This window comes from Pholis gunnellus, assembly GCF_910591455.1.
Source record: "Pholis gunnellus genome assembly, chromosome: 7".
In the NCBI taxonomy this organism is placed as follows: Eukaryota; Metazoa; Chordata; class Actinopteri; order Perciformes; family Pholidae; genus Pholis; species Pholis gunnellus.
The window spans coordinates 8,684,385-8,701,113 of NC_136533.1; the positions used below are offsets into that span (position 1 = coordinate 8,684,385).

At 40.7% G+C, this 16,729-nt stretch overlaps 2 protein-coding genes across 3 annotated transcripts; one reads left to right on the forward strand and one right to left on the reverse strand.

Annotated features, from left to right (window-relative positions):
* The first annotated feature begins 558 nt into the window (after window positions 1-558).
* LOC306698308 (neuroepithelial cell-transforming gene 1 protein-like) lies at window positions 559-8,089 on the forward strand. The gene is made up of 12 exons (XM_079162555.1): window positions 559-833; window positions 2,311-2,377; window positions 2,513-2,572; window positions 3,143-3,250; window positions 3,367-3,534; window positions 3,642-3,704; window positions 3,805-3,901; window positions 4,435-4,511; window positions 4,604-4,861; window positions 5,019-5,189; window positions 5,279-5,465; window positions 6,574-8,089. Exons 1-12 carry the CDS (start codon window positions 694-696, stop codon window positions 6,903-6,905), a joined length of 1,728 nt encoding a protein of 575 aa, XP_079018681.1. The 5' UTR covers window positions 559-693; the 3' UTR covers window positions 6,906-8,089.
* Window positions 8,090-11,735: 3,646 nt separating this feature from the next.
* On the reverse strand, window positions 11,736-15,730 carry LOC306698046 (ankyrin repeat and SOCS box protein 13-like). Of its 2 annotated transcripts, XM_079162198.1 has the most exons (6): window positions 15,019-15,730; window positions 14,357-14,556; window positions 14,121-14,271; window positions 13,207-13,341; window positions 12,901-13,092; window positions 11,736-12,819 (listed from the first exon to the last, which is right to left on the reverse strand). In XM_079162198.1, exons 1-6 carry the CDS (start codon window positions 15,062-15,064, stop codon window positions 12,653-12,655), a joined length of 891 nt encoding a protein of 296 aa, XP_079018324.1. In that variant the 5' UTR covers window positions 15,065-15,730; the 3' UTR covers window positions 11,736-12,652. The 2 variants fall into 2 exon arrangements, with proteins under 2 accessions (XP_079018324.1, XP_079018323.1); XM_079162197.1 differs by having other exon boundaries at window positions 12,901-13,341.
* Between the last annotated feature and the right edge of the window lie 999 nt (window positions 15,731-16,729).

A 16,729-nucleotide genomic window follows, 5' to 3' on the forward strand; every position in this document is an offset into this window, starting at 1 on the left:
TAGAAATATAGCTGCTATTTAGCCAACAGGCATGAGGATAAATATATACATAAATAACATTTGGACAAACAAAAACATAGCAGCCATGTACAGTTAAAACTACTGCATTATAAAAGCACTTGGTCTGTCTGTGCTAAAAATGCCGAAATGTCTGTACTTATAATCAAAATATTTGGGGCAGGAAAATACGATTACATTATTTTTTTATCAGTCTTATACACATCAAAAAATCTGTTTATCAATTTAAAAGTGGGCCAAATTTATCATTTCTACACACTGAAATAAATGTGTAGGTTTATACCATCCACCGTCGTTTACTATTAGTATGTTATCATAATTATAAATAACGTATGTATATATTTTACGGTTGGCTTGTTTTCCATTATCTCCCGCTTGTAACAAACATGACGTATGTGTGCTACATTCAAGGTCCGTTTAGTCTCACTGGCCACTCCCACCTCATGGTATCACAGCAACGGAGCTCTGAGCCCTCTCCTGATTGGTCCATATCCAAGAATCCGAGAATCCGCCATATTCAAACTTCCGCCGTGGTGTGTACGCTCTGTTGTCATCGATCTTCTGCTTTCTTTGTACACATCGGGCCAGTTTTCATGCGTCTGGACTTTATCTTTTGTTCGCCACGCCGTTAATACGCCTCGATACAACTGATCTCAAAACGAAGCCTCCTGTAAAATGGAAGAAAATGAAGACGTTGGAGGAAGGACGGGGGGAAAGAAGAAGCAGAAACTCCGCAGGATGTCATCGAGGACGTCCACCACCAGTGTGATGAGCTCCGCGGAGCCGTCTCCTCTAAAACTCCGCAGAAACAAGAAGTACGTAGATCAGGCCAGATACATGTGATATCGTTATATCTAATTATTTATGTATGTATTTATTTATTTGGGAGCTCTGATTGTTACGTTATACGACTTCAGCACATTGTGAGCTAACGTTGGTTAGCCGACATGCGAAGGGAAGGGCTGTTATTGTAACCGGCACATGATGCCTTCAGGTGCACCTCGGATACTTAAGCTGCGTGTGGTGGCACTAAATATGCAAGATAAACTAAATGTCAATTATAACATAATGAACAACTGTTTTTAACTGTCCACAAAATCCACATCATGCAATCTGCTGGTTGACTTATGAATACAAACTGCAGTTATAACTAAGAATGGAAATATGATCAATTATGGCTGCAACTGATTATTATTTGTATTATTGATTCATCTGTGGATTAATAAAGTAGAACAAATGTCCATCATGACTTCTGAAATCTCCCAAAAGTTGTCTTTGTAATGCATGTATCTTTTGACCAAAAATCTAAAACTCAATGATAAAAGACAATTTAAAAGCTGCAACCAGCAAATGCTGAATTGTAAATGTGGCATTCTGCTTGATTACAACTTTTCTGTTGACTATTTTTTTCAGCTCTGTAAATAATGGTAGAGTAAGTTAGATGCATCAATACCAGATATAATTTCCTCAGTTCGGTTTTGTTTGCTGATACTGGGAAGCGGTGGAGTTGGTATTTCCATGATTTCTCTGCCTGTATTATATGTCTGTCACGGTAGAAACAGTTGTCATTAAACAGACGTGTGCATAGTTAAACCTGCACTGCACCTGTGTTTGTTCTTCGATACTGCAGATAGGGTTGAGAAAATACTCCGATACAAATTATTCTTTAACTTGCATGATTATTAGCTTGTAATTAATACTCATTTACAGGATTTTTGCAGACAGATTGCAGATGAATGTAACTATTTTTCATCACTTTCCTCTGATCTTTCACTCATATTTCCGTTATTTCCAACATGACTGGAAGGCAAAATAGAAGGAGTACGTTTTATAGCAGTGTGTTCAGCTGACTTTGGCCTTGACAGCACCCTCAGGGTGTCATCAGAAGAAGACATTGTAACTCTCTGTAGCTGCATTGTTTTGTCCATAACTGCCTTTTTTTCCTGCAGCAGCAGAGAGCCATCCGGCTCCTTATATGGTTCTACTGACGTCCCTCAGTCGTCATCCACAGCGTTTTACATAATCAAAACATAACAGTGACTGAAGACAAAATGGCACACAAAAGGAAAAAGGCATTCATTGTGTTAACAAAGCTGAAATGCTCTTTAGTCGTGTTTGTGGTGTATTTACTCAGCTATGTCTGCACATATGATCAAATTCCGTATGTCTTTTTATCAACAGAAGACAAAAACACATCCTCAGCAGAGTAGTAGTCAGTCTCTCTGCAATGAAGTCGATATAACCTTGTTGTCATTGTGCTTGATCAACGCTTATTTGTCGCATTTCCTGCAGACCTCCTCTGCAGAGAGGAGGCTCCTTCACCTTTCTCACTCCTGGGACTCCGTGGGATTTCAGTCTCGTGAGTTGATCTGTTAAAGCCATACGTGACTGTTTATTCGGGAAATATTTCGGGGCTGCGATCCCAACATTTATATCAGAAAATGTTGTTACAGACTTGTAAAAGTAACCAGTTTGTATTCTTGTGTTGCTACAGAAGAGAAAGCGCAAAGAGAAGGAGGATGACACAGTCAGTCTGTCCAGCTTCGACCTCAAGGTGAGAGTCAAGGCAGCAGGTCTAGTGTTGCACCCTCGAACGTGTCCTCACAACAAACTTTAATCCCTCTGCATGACTCAGGTACTCGCCACAGACAGCCATGAGTGCGCTTGTGTGTTATGAGCTCAGGATAATCCCAATACGCCTTTCACTGGCACAAGTGTCTGTCTGAGGAGATGATAATGGTGACAGGAAATCCTATCCTTGTCCCTCAGTATTATCACAGTCGCTTGGCTCTGCCAAAGTGCTTTAATACCTTTTTCTAAACAACATCAACAACTTTCATGTCCATTTTAATACCATGACATTAAGCTTGCATAAAAGTCAGCTATGGTGTTTGAGAGTGAAATAAATCTGGAGCATTTCCTGATTTAGAGTTGTTTCTATGTGAAACAAAAGCAGTGCTTTATAATATAGCAAATACATATTTGTAAGTAATAAAGGGAATATCTGTCATCTAATTTTGATTGACAGCCTTGTGTTAAACAATGCCTTAGTATTCAAAACTCCAATCTACACATCAATACAATCAAGTTAAACTGAATACAATTTATTTCCTTTGATTCCCAGGAACCCAGTAACAAGCGTGTCCGGCCGCTGGCTAAAGTTTCATCCCTCGTCAACTTGATGTCTCCTTCAAAGAATGGAGCAGTGCGGCGCTTTGGTCAGACCATCCAGGTACATGCCAAACTCTAGTGGCACTCCCTCTACAAATGTACATGGTAGAACATTTAAATGAGTAAAATATGTGTTTGACTGTAAAATAATCATTTTTTTTTTTTTCTTCTCTCTAGTCAATGTCATTACGTGGGGACAGCAAGTCACCAGGGATGTCCCTCAAAGCTGGCAGCAAGGCAGCAGGTCCCACTCCCACCAAACGCAGAAACAGCACGCTGTGGTCGGAGACACTGGATGTCCATCAGAAGAGCACGTTCTCCACCAAAGAGATCAAGAGACAAGAGGTTCTGCAGTTCAGTCTTTTTTAAAAGTTTACAGCACAGTCGTCTTTAAAAAGTACGGAGGGCAGAAAAAAAATAACCTCCTGCTGCGGTTTCTGTTTCTTCTTCAGGCAATTCATGAGCTTTACAGGGGAGAGCAGGATCTCATAGAGGATCTCCAACTGGCACGAAAGGTTAGGAAAGCCTTATTTAATGTGATACAAATACATAAAAACATGCTCCCTTTTTATGAACTCTCTTTTGTGCTCACAATGCTGCTTTTCTCACAATCAGGCATACCATGATCCGATGCTAAAACTCTCCATCATGACAGAGGAGGAACTGGCTCACATATTCGGGGACCTGGATGCATACATCCCCTTACACGAGGGTAAATGACCAACACATATTCTTGGAATTAAACCGCTTTAAAGTTGGCACAGCCAGTTTACTTTTGGCCTCATTGGACAAAAATAACCTTTCAGCATATAATTGTGGTCTGGCAGAAATCTGGACTTCTGCACCTCCACTTGGCTCTGTTTTCTTGGGTTAGAAAATCTATCGTGTGACCAGAGTCTTTGGCCTGTCACAGGTCATTTCAGAGAGAAGACGTTCCTATTGGCTGTTCTACAAATGCAGATGTGCGTGCACGTCCCTTCGGTGAAAGCCTAATTCAATGGCGGAATATCCTGCAGGAAAAGTTGCTATACCAGCATTGGGGAAACAAATTGGAGAGAAATTGTTGCTACGGTTAGCAGAAAGCTAAACTATTAGCAACGTTTTCTCTCCATCCCTCTAATAGTTTTGCCTCCTGCGCGAGGCAATTTTGCCCAATGATGCCAAAAATAAACTGCCTACCCAAGCTTTAAATGATGCTTGAAGTGTTTCTGACTGTGTGTGTGCTTTTTTTGTAATAATCTGCAGACTTACTGATGAAACTGACGTTTGGAACTGGCCCCGATGGAACAGTAGCTCAGATTGGACAGATCGTTATTGACTGGGTGTGTGTTGATCTTCACCGTACACACATTAGCTGCCGATATGATACATTCCAGCATGCAAGAAGATTGTAACTTTTTTTGTATCTTTTCAGCTGCCTGGTCTGAACGCTTACAAAGGCTATTGTAGCAACCAGCTCGCGGCCAAAGCCCTGCTGGATCAGAAAAAGCAGGACAGGCGGGTCCAGGACTTCCTGCAGCGCTGCCTGGAGTCGCCCTTCAGCAGGAAGCTGGATCTTTGGAGCTTCCTAGACATCCCTCGGTCACGTCTGGTGAAATACCCACTGCTGCTGCGAGAGATCCTCAAACACACTGCTCCTGATCACCCTGACGTACCCAGTCTGGAGAGAGCTGTATGTTATCCAAATTACATGCCTTTGCAGTCACAGTGTTCCTTATATTTAGCTGCTATATCTGATAAATAACATATTACGCCATTATTTCACTGATTATGTAGTCTTCTGTGTTTTACCAAATAACCAACTGATCGGTCTTTCTTTATTTATGCAGATCACTATAATCCAGGAGATTCTGTCTGATATCAATGTGAGAAAAGGGGAGTCTGATTGTCAGTATTATATAGACAAACTGGAGTATCTGGATGATAAGCAGCGGGACCCTCTCATAGACAACTGTAAGACCCTACTTTGTCACGGCGAGCTGCGGAACAAAAGTGGCTCGGTGAGAATTAGGATTACTCTCCTTATTATGACCACCCACATACATTTAGTCTGTGTTGTATCGTTTTATATTAATGTGTTTCTTCGCAGAGGCTGCATGTGTTCCTCTTCTGTGAGCTGTTGGTTCTGACCCGACCGGTGACCCGGAACGAGAGGAGCTGCTTCCAGGTGTATCGACAACCCATCCCAGTTCTGGATTTGGGTCTAGAGGACCTGCAGGATGGAGAGATCCGCATGGGGGGCTCCTTCAGAGGGGCTTTCACCAATGGAGAGAAAGGTGGGTTGAGTTGAGCTCCACCTGCTGGCGGTTTGTGGCCGAGGCATGTTGCGTCATCTATTAATAAAGTGTTAGATCGTTTCATTTGTCCAGCAAAGATTCTCAACTTTTGTGATTTCAGCTTCTCAGATGTGAAGATTTGGTGCTTTTCTCTTTGATATCATTGATCATTTGAAACGTTTTGGACAGTTGGTCAGACAGAGCAAATTGGAGACTTTTGCTGAGGTTTTATGACTTTTTATCAATTAATAGAAATATATAATTCACAGTAATTTAATCCAAACAAACATTAGTTGCTGCCTAAATGTGGAAGTAGGGTAACAATTAAGCATTTCCCCCCAGGACATACATGCCTCAAGGGCTTTCTTTCAGAAATTGTATATTTATGTCAATCACACATATATTCATCAGCAAAGAAGAAAAAAAAGGCTTTTCTTAATTTGTGCCCTTTATTTTGTGTATTTTTATTTTTTTTAAACAATATAATAGAACTATATGTTTAACTTTGCACACATTTAATCCAGTCAATGTCCCTTAACTGACCATTTGATTAAGATTTATTTTTTGTCACATGCACATCACAGGATCATAAAGATGAGGCATAAACATGTATAAACAAAAGGTCCTTCTCTAAAACCATGTGGACTTAAATGTAGTGTAAAAACCTGCATGTATGGCTTGTATGGCCACATCCAGTAGACTCAGAGCAACATTATTGCTCAGAGTCTTGTTTTAGGCCAACTGGTGAATGTGAGTCTGATTAAATAAACAAGATGCTACATAGAGTGAGATGATTAAACCCTGTTGATTCATCACTGCCAGAGACCTCTTTCAGATTATACATAATCATATGATCAATCCTTAACTAGAGAACCTTTAAGTAAAATGTGCTGCTGATTTGTGCTCTTCAACAATGTGATTCAGGAATGGGACTAACAACTAGATGGAAAAATATGTATCGCTGCAGGATCATAGTTTGTAATCCTGATGGCAAGAAATAAACCAAATGTTTTTGGAATGACGTACCTTTGTACTAGATTTTTGTATCCCACACTTTGCTGCTTGCTGTTCAGTGGACTGCATCTCTTTTCTTTCTGTGTCCCTCCAGCTAAGAACGTTTTCCGTGTGAGCTCTCTGGATCCCTCCCACGGCCAGTCCCACACCCTGCATGTCAACGATGTCTACCACAAGCAGCAGTGGCTCAACTGTCTACGCACCGCCATGGCCCAACAACAGGGGGCTCTACCCAGAGTTGAGCAGGGAGAAGCTGTCAGAGCAAAGCGTCGCTCCTCCACTATCTCAGTCACCACCTCTGACGAGGAGACGGACGAGAACTGCCCGCCTGTCTGTGGCCCTAAACTCAGGCCTCAGACGCTCTCCAAAACCAGACTGGACCAGAAGTTACAAGGCTCACTAAAGAGGAAGGAGACTGGAGTGTAGACATTTAACCCGGCAGCAGGTTCCTCTTAGACACATTTAGGCAACAAGTGTCTCTCAGTGAATTTTCATGCAACCACTGTTTTTCTGCTTTTACTTCATCACTGTAGCTGCACTGAAAGTCTTTCCAATCGTTTCCGTCCAAATGTATTGTCAAATTCTAAGTCTTTACAAAGTGTAATTAGTTTACAACAAAACAAAAAAAACAATGTGTCAGTGTTACTGAAATGTATGTTTATACCTGCTAATTGTGTGTGGAATTAGGGTTTTATGTGTACTTGCATTTAAACAGCTTTATACCACTTGTAGCTCTTCAAATGTAGTTTCAACATTCCTTCCGGTGTCAACACTTATCGTTTTTTGCTGCACTCAAAATGTCAATTAATCTATATTAAAGATGTATGTAGCTGTAAGTGCTATCGGTGTCAAGATAAGGGATCAAGGAACTAAGACACTGTGGTGGCCTGAGCTGTTTGTGCAGGAAGCCTTTTGGGTTTTTTGAGATGAGATACAAGATAATGAGCAGAACATTAAAAAGAACACGGATCATGAATGTGAAGAAGAAGAAAAATGTCTTGGTAAATCTAGATGTATTTCAGAGAAAAGTTGTTAAATAGAAAAAGATAAAACATTTAGTTTGTACTTTAAAAGACTCCCAGTAGACTGAGAAATTCTGTGTTTAAAATCAAATACATTTTTACTTTTAGTTCGTACTGCAGCTGCCCTTACAAATGACGCACTGTTGCAAGCAGTATGCACTCAGTTGGGACATACTGTTTCATCATAACATTGCACCTTGAACTTTTACCTTCTTGCTCATATATCATCTGTGCAGAAGATTGTGGGTCAGAATAACCAGAAAAGCGGGCTTGCCTTCGTGCAAAATGTGACCCAGATTCAGTCGGACATCCTGGTATTTTAGGCAAACTGCATTTGACATATTGGGTCATGCTATCTTTTTCTGGCATACTAAATAGTGTGGTAGTATGGTTATTATGGGGACAAACATCCGCTCAGTTGTACTTTGACTCAAAGAGTTGGCAGAGCTGTTCAACAGTGTGTCGCAACATTTGTCAAGTAAACAGAAGCTGAAAAAAACTTAAGTGTGCTCCTCCTTTTCTCTTAATGTCTTGAAGTCCTACATATCAGTCATGTAGTTCTGTTCATTTCAGACTGATACCGTTGTAAAGGCCATTTGATATATTGTCTAGAAACATTAAAAACCCATTTTAAAAAAAAACAACCCTCTTACTTATTTAACCTTTAAGTATTTGCAAAAATACATTTAAGTAAACTATATCTGAATGTCTTGTTTTTTAGTTTCTACTCGCTGTAAAGCCGATTATCAACGTTGGATGTGTCAAGAGTGACACGCTAGCACTTCAGATAAGAAAAGGAGATCTACTTTATCACACATGACTTCATCAGACTTGCACTTTTGTGCTCAAAATCCATACTGACAACAAAATGACTGCAGAGTTTCATGAAAATAATTAAAAGCAGTTTAGGAGCTGAAACTGGAAGTGCACAAAGAGGAACTAACTCATGAATTAATTCTGTCCTAACAGACAAATCTCAAATTCTCGTGTGTGAACAGCTCTCAGAGGAAAAGAGATAATTATATTTATCTTGTTCACCAGACTGCATTTGGTGGTGCAGGTGTCTGGAGAAAGATCAGGGTCATGAAGTTAAACTAACATGTCCACAGCAACCTGTGCATTTCAACGTTTCCTTGTACATGAGTTACCTGGCTGTTGCATTTTCCTACTCCTACTCCTTCTTTTTCTTCTACTTCCTGGTGCCTGCTGGTCCTGCCACAACCGCAGCTGCACACCACACTTACCATTTGAATGAAAGGGCCTCTTCCACATCGTCAGCTGCTGAACCTGTAGTATTTATAGCTCATTGTGAGCCACCAACAATAACAGCTTCTCAACAACCTTGCTGATAGATAGCGTGTCCCTCAAAAATGTATTTTCTGCTAAAGTAAGACGCTGTTGGATGAACAATGTACTGCTGCCAAATGCAGTCTTTGAGGATTTAAAAGGTATCAGTTCATGTAAAAAACACCTGGCATTCTTTTGCGATTGTCCCTGATTATTATTTTTGGTAAGCTTTAGCTCAGTGGTTCCCCAAGGACAATATCTCATGCTGTCCTGATGTGTCTCTTACAAACCTAACACCTGCTTTCCTAGGTGATCATTGGAGACAGCTGGTGGTTCAGGTAGGATCAAATAACAAGCTCAGGAATCTGAAAGTTTTTGGGACTTTCTTTTTTACCAAATTACGTGAATTCACCACTGTTTGTTTAAAGCATCTTCATGAGATACATATTTAACTTGTGGCCTGCATGACAATTCAAGAACTATTTCATACCTAGTTTAGCTCCTTTCTATTCTATTTTACCACACTGCTTTTATAAATATCTCTATTTGTTGGCTTCTCTGCTTTCGAGATGATTTGCATCAAGTCGTGCCCTATGAAAGCAAAAAACATGTCCTCATTCCTTATACTTACTTATACCTTATACGGACTTCATCCGTAAAACCAAAATGAAAAGCCGGAAATTATATCGTGAGTAGGAACTACTGTTACAGGTTGTTGTGGTTAGCCCGGTTTAACAGGAAGTAACACCGAGCTAATACTGTTAGCAGCAGTCTAGCGGTCGTGATGTTATCTTGACGTTAAAGTACTGGGTTTAACTCCTGTAACCTCGAATTATTCGAGCACATTTGACTTTACATTTGACGTTATGTCCTTATTTGACTATTTTTATTTTTGTATATGTCCTCTCGAAGTCGTCGTTAGCTGCTAGCTAACGTTTTGCTAGCAATGTACTGCTATGGGTAACGGTAGAGGAAGGAGGGGCTAAAGACAGGAAATACGTCATCAGCCTTAAACCATCCGATTATCTAGCAGTTAACGGCTCGACGTTTTCTTATGTTATTTATTCAGTTAACTGTTGAGTTATGTGGATCTTTAATTCCGTTTGGCTTTATTTCCCAAAATGGTTTTGATGATTTTGTGTATCTTCATGTAGGCTACATTTATTGGCACTGTATTATTTTAGTTTAGTTTATTTTGCACAATTTAAAATAAAAATATACAAACATAACAGATGAATAATATTACAGTGCAGGAAGAGGCAAAAAGCCAACTAGGCTTATTTGAAGCCTCCACCTATATAATATTAAAATTTCATAATATTACAGAGAACATAAAATGAATATGCATAAAATATGACTATGTAAAATATTATTGACAAGATGTTTTTACACAATATGAAATATAACAATATCAATACATTACAAACAACGAAATAGAAAGACAATATAATTGTGTCATGAGGACTTGTGGAAATCCTTGCCGGCCTTTACATATTTGGCCAAGCTGATTGAATGCAAATTCAGTTTTAAAGCATTCTGGTGGAGGATTACTGCATTCTTTTATATTTTTAAGTGGTGATGTCTGTCTGTTTTTTTTGGTTATCTTTCATTTGGTTCCAGCTTGTCTGCCCACTCTCAGCATCCAGAGTATGTCTGCCTTGCAAAGAGGATCTCGGCCTTGCTGCTTTGAGGCCTGATCAGAGAATTTACGGATTTCCTCGCATATTCACCAGTTTTGAAAGACCAAAGGGTTTGTTTCCAGACCTAGTTCTCCCTATTGGTACAGCATTAACTGGACTTAAATCACTATTCACAGACATTAACCTTATAAAAACCAAAACCCATTTCTCCTAAAAAGAAAATTATAGGGGATATAAAACAGACTAAATGGACCACATGGAACACATTTCTGAAAATATTTTCTAAATTCTACTCCTTAGTGCCAAAGATCTGAAATGTTACATATATGTCACATTGGTTTTTCTGAGACAATTATGAGTTTAAAGGCCCGATGTGACATATCTGTCCCAACAACATTTTCATATCTTTTTAGACATAAATTAGTTTGATAAACATGGTCAGAGCCGTTAAGATGTAATGTAGGACGTGTTATCAAAGCATTGAAATTGTTAAATGTGTTGTAACTTACCTTTAGCAACAAAAACAAGCTTTTTGAAATTAGCTAGTTCTGCCAAATGTGCTGACCAGCCAGGCAGCCATTTTGGAAGTGATGTCATTGCTACACAAATTAACTCACTGTCACATGACTTTTCCAGGATGTCCAGTGTGTGTCACTTAGGGACTTTCCAGGATATTTAAAGTGTCTGTGACAACTGTGTCACATTGGATCCTTATGGTTTCCTCAATCTTTCTGAAACCCATCACGTAGGGTCTTATTTACAAAGAGGTGCCCTTAATTGAACTGAATATTTCAGTGTCCATCCTGGAGGTCTCACATTTGAGCTCAAAAGCTCCCAAACGACAAATATTTTATAATTAAAAGGGCCAGTGTGTAGCAATTCGTGGGGGATCTATTAGCAGATTTATAGAATAGTCATAACTGTTTATTTTAGTGAATAATCCCCTGGAACGAAGAATCGTGTTTGCGTTAGCTGAAAGTGAGCCCTTCATGTCTACATGGAGCCAGTCCTCTTCACAGAGTCCGCCATATTTCTACCGTAGGCCAGAATGGACAAACCAACCTCTGGCTCTAGAGAGAGCATTTCATCAAGTTCTTACATTACCTGAAGGCCATTGTAGTTCTCCGACACACTTGTGAAAGATTGCAACCAACTGAATACCCCTCGACTCACTCCTCCCTTTCAAAAAATGCGGTAATGTGAGCTGCCGAAGGCAAAAAAGAAGTTTGAAAAGTCTGGACTGAATGACCCAATAACCATAGTGTAGTTTTGACAAGTGCAACCATTTTAAAGCTGGAGAATTATTTTAAAAATAGCCCTTTAGTGGTCTTTTTATTTACACAAATGTAATAGAAGTAGAACCATCTGTATTATTTACAAATTTACATTAAAAGTACACAGTTACATTATACATAGTGACATAATCCTAGCAAACTACTTCACGTTCCCTCTGGTTTCAATTCAGTATCACAAGATCTATGATGAAGTCCCACTTACTTGGCCATGACGAGCAAGCCAAGTTCCTGTTTATTTTAAGCTCCGTGAAGCAATCCTTTTGATATGATCACTGATTCAAAGTAATGCGACATTGTTCCGTGGCCAAACATTCTGGGAATGCATTGTTTAGGGCCCTATAGGCCCTCTAAGGTGTGGCCGACGAGGCCTCTGCTCGGGGCGAAGGTGGGCTGAGCTAAGCTAGAAGTTATGCGAGGTCACGTTATCAGACTCCACGTAGTAATACGGAGGCTAAAAGATAAAGATAAGAGAGTCTGTACATGCTCACAGACAAATTGATTCATATCACCTGTGTGGGTTTACACTAGTTGTTACGGTTGTTTGTCCTTCACGCAGACCGTATGGGTGAGACTCATCTACCTCCAGGAGCAGACAGGGGTTTTTTTTGCAGCAAAGGGTTTGAAAGAAAGTAAATGCTGGACTTAACATTAATTTGGTGGCCTTAAACATAACTGGATGTGTAAGCAGGCAGTTGTTTACCGACAGGTTGGCCCAGAACATCATGATAAGATCATGGTACATGTTTCAACACTGTCAAATGTGCCTGGGCAAGCAGTCTGATTATTCAAGCTAAGAAATCGAAGTGTTGTGACATTTGATCTGCGCTGCACTTCTGCTCTTCGCCTCAGCGTCCTGTCATATGACTTTCCGGAGAGGAGATGTCAGCAACGTAACTGGTCTAGAATTAGCCTTCTAAAGAGCTGCGCCTTCAGTTTCTCACAGGTGATTCAATTTCAACAACTGGAGGTGGCATGTAAGACAGAAAACGTATGATGCGATTGGGCAAGTTCAGTTGGGAAACGACTTCCCGTGCTCTGCTGCCGAGAGTTCCTCTCACAGCCACTCTGCTGATCTGCTGTAGACTGAGAGGGGTATCTACGGAAGAGGAAACAACAGAGATGAGATGATCTATATATTGACAGTGACGGGATGCTCGCTTAAAATGAACACACTTACTCTCATAGAACTCGAGGCAGAGATAAGGGGTAGAGCCCGGACTGGTGTAGTGGATGGGTTTTTTGTTCAGGTTATCTCTGGCGTACACGTTCCCCCCGAACTCCACAAGTAGATCAATCAAGTCAGCGCTCTTGGATTTGGCTGCATGATGAAGGGCCGTCTCATGTAACTTGGCGGCATTCGCATTTGCCCCTTTTGAGGGAAAAGTAAGAGAAAACTGTATGAAAAAGGAGAAATACTTCTTGTTTGTAGCATTTGTGTTTATAATCAATAACCATTTGACCCAGAAGACCAACTTGACCTCACCTGCATTGAGGAGAACTTTGGCGCAGTCATAATGTTTCCTCGCACAGGATACGTGAAGCGGCGTCCCATAGTGGCAGTCGTGGGCCTCCATGAAAGCTCCTTGATCAATCATGAACTGCACACAATCGGAATTTCCTGTTGGGAGAGACGGGATAAATAAAGTCGGTTTCCCAACACTGCTGGGAAATAAATTGCAGGACAGGGAGTCCCATAAAAGTAAGAGAAGTTAATATAGATATGGGCTGAAGTATCTAACACCCAATTCCTGTGGGCTTTAAAATTAAAAGGTGGCTGCATTTTGTAGTTTCCTTCATAGAGTACAGAAGCTGTTGTTCAGCATGAATAGATTTTGAGTTCCACTTTAAAGCATTCTTCTTACTCGTCACTTCAATTTTCAGTGATCCAATTTCTAGGCAACCATAACCAGTCCACTTTTGTCCCATAGGCTTACTGGTAATTATGCAATTGTTTTTTTGCTAGATCTAAAAAGGCTTTTAATTAATAAGCAAGAGCTCTGGTACTGTATTTGTTTTCCCCATTTCTGCGCTCTCTTCCTGTTTTGCGTTCCAATTCCCTGCCTCTGGGAGAAATGTCCTATTACAGGAGACTTTTAAAATGTTTTAAACTTGTTTCAACATGTATGAACTTAGCCTTGAGCTAGATGTGTTCCCGGCGCTATTCAGTAAGAGCACTGACTCCCTTCATGAAGGTACAGCCTGCCATGATGAATGATTTATTGACTTTTCCAAAGAACATAACTAGTTCCCCCACTTTTCACCTGCAGTGACCCGACACAAGCACAGTTTAGAAACTGGTTTGGCAATGGAGGACGACGGAAACAAAGACCTCTGGATAATGGACAGATGCATGACTCAATATACATACATTCCTGTGCGATGTGTAACAAGACGCACCTCCCATGCAAGCCTCATGAAGTGGTGAGAAAGTAAACAGTGGAGGATTAACTGTTGCTCCGTACTCCAACAGCAGCTTGACACAGTCAAGGCTACCCGCTGCACAGGCATCACACAGCGGCGTGCTTCCATCTATGTTACGAGCGTCCACCTGGAAGACACGGAGCCACGATACAGTCAATAAACAAGAGTCCATCGTGCACTGATGAGGGAAGCCATCTCTGACACCATCTCACCTGTGCACCAGCGTCCAGCAGCAGTCTGACGCATTGGGTCTGTCCCTGTATGCACGCCTCATGCAGGGGGGTGATGGAGTCGATTGCCACAATGTTAACCGCTGCACCGCCCAGGATCAGCTTCTGCAGCTGGAGGGCCTGGCCCTGTGCAGCGGCCTCGTGCACCGCTGACCGGTCCGTCCAGAATCCAAGACCATGAGCTGCAAATATGTAAAGCCAAACAATACTGAGTGTCTGCATGTTGAATTATAATTCAAGTATATTTAGTCATTCCAACCATTTAAATACAGCTGAAATATAACTTTATTTATATTTAGCCTCACGCACAAAGTAGAGAAAAATATCCTCAATTAGCTTTTCTTACAATTCCTCAAAAAAATAATAAAGTCACTCATGTACAGCATGATCCAAACCACCATGAGCTACAGCACTAGTGTATTGGATTGTATTACATTGTAAGGTGTGCGTTACTGGCTCCATTGATCTGTACAATCGCAACGAGCTTACCGTCATGCCTTCACAGCCACTTTAAGAGAGCATGTTAGCTCACAATGGCCTAGCTAAACGTGTCACCATGACACCAAAGCTAATGGGAACTCTTGTAGCTACCAGCCATGGATGTACCAGCCACATCCGGTCATTCGCTCGGCTAAGCTACTTACCGATTTCTCCAAACAAGGACGGTCTGGTCCGAGTGATCTCCATCATTTCATGTTACCGTTTTTCTTTTCGGTCGACCACGAAGACTTCAGTCCAACATGCTGTTCATTTTGAGGCAAAAGAGTAAAGACTGGAAGGGCTGCATTACCGTAAAACACGCGGGGTGCTCAGTGTGAGCCGCTGAGGTCCTGTACAAAACAAACAATAGCTATGAACTCTGGGAGATGAAGGCGACTGACTTTTGGAAAATCGAAAGACTTGTTTTCGACATTCAAGTAAAACAATTGAATGCCATAAATATACAAAATATATGAATACCAAGAATAAAAAACAAATGTTTATTCCTATTTAACAATGCAGAAAAAATTGGGAAAATGTATTTATTTACTAGCTTACCTCCTGGTTCATGGACATCAGAACCACATGAAACTGAGCTTAACATGTTCTACCTATGAGTTAACCAATTCAGATAATGCGTTTAACTTGCGTAGTGCAGCTAAATATGTTTTGTGTAGCCACAGATGGCCCAGAAACTACTGGAGTCCCCCTTGTTAAACCATCATGTTTGGGCAGGTACATGCTGTGTTGTGTGGTCTGACAACTCTGAATTTTAGACCCATAATTCTGTGCAAGTGGTATATTAACTTGCCACCACTGAATATATTAAAAGAGTATGAACCTATCTTATCAATTGCAGCACTTGATTGGTCAGAGAGGTTACCTCTTGTAATAAATGTTTAAAATATAGGTTGTATGTATTTTTTGGCTTGGCAAGCATGTCAAAGTTCTCCTGGTCCTTCTTGATGTAATCTTTGATGCAAGCATCAATATGAGGCTGTTGTTATGATTATAGTAATGTCTCTCTGCGGCATTGATACTTTCCTGATGTACATCTGGTAATTCTAGCTCCCTGCCATATAATAATGCTGTCAACATTTGGTTCTAGTTCTGGTCTGGATGTGGCATCAGTCTGGGTCAAAGAAGAACCAGTTTGCTCTGTTGGTTTAGTTTTGACCATCATCGTAGCGCCCATCCTTTGGCCAAGTAGTGTTTGCAACTGCTGAAACAGTGGCGGCTTGTGAGATCCTTTTAGTTTTTATCAAAATATGATGAACAGACTAGAGTGAAGAGATGTTGTAATACCTATAGTGGACTTACCAACACACTAAATGTTCCTCTGGGTTCAGGGGAATGGAAAATGGGAGAAATGAGGAAACATTCAGAGGCAACACAAAAGCAGTTCATAAAAAAATATTTCCAACATGACTCTTTGGGGTTGTTGTACATTTTTTTATTGCAATGCAAAAATAAAAAGGCAAACGGATTGCAAGTCCATGCAATCGCCGGTGCTGAGAAATGAAGCAAACGTTGAAGTGCCAAACATTGCAGTTCCTTAAATGTCCACTTGAGGCTGGCTCTGAAAGCAAATCGATCTCCATAGAAGCAGAAATAAACCTCTTTACAGCCTGGTACAAAAAATAGTTTGGCTCTCTATAGCTATTATCCTCATTCAATGCAACTGAAACTTTTATTTAACTCACCCATGTAAATGATATTAAGGCTTAAAGTTAGATCAATAAGGGCGTGTCCGCTTTGAGTGTCTACTCTGATGACAGGAGCCACCTACTTTGATCTTCACAAGGCTCCTCAGACCCCTATAGGGCACGACACAGAGACGACATCCACTCAGGTTATGGTTTTGACGATGAGAGC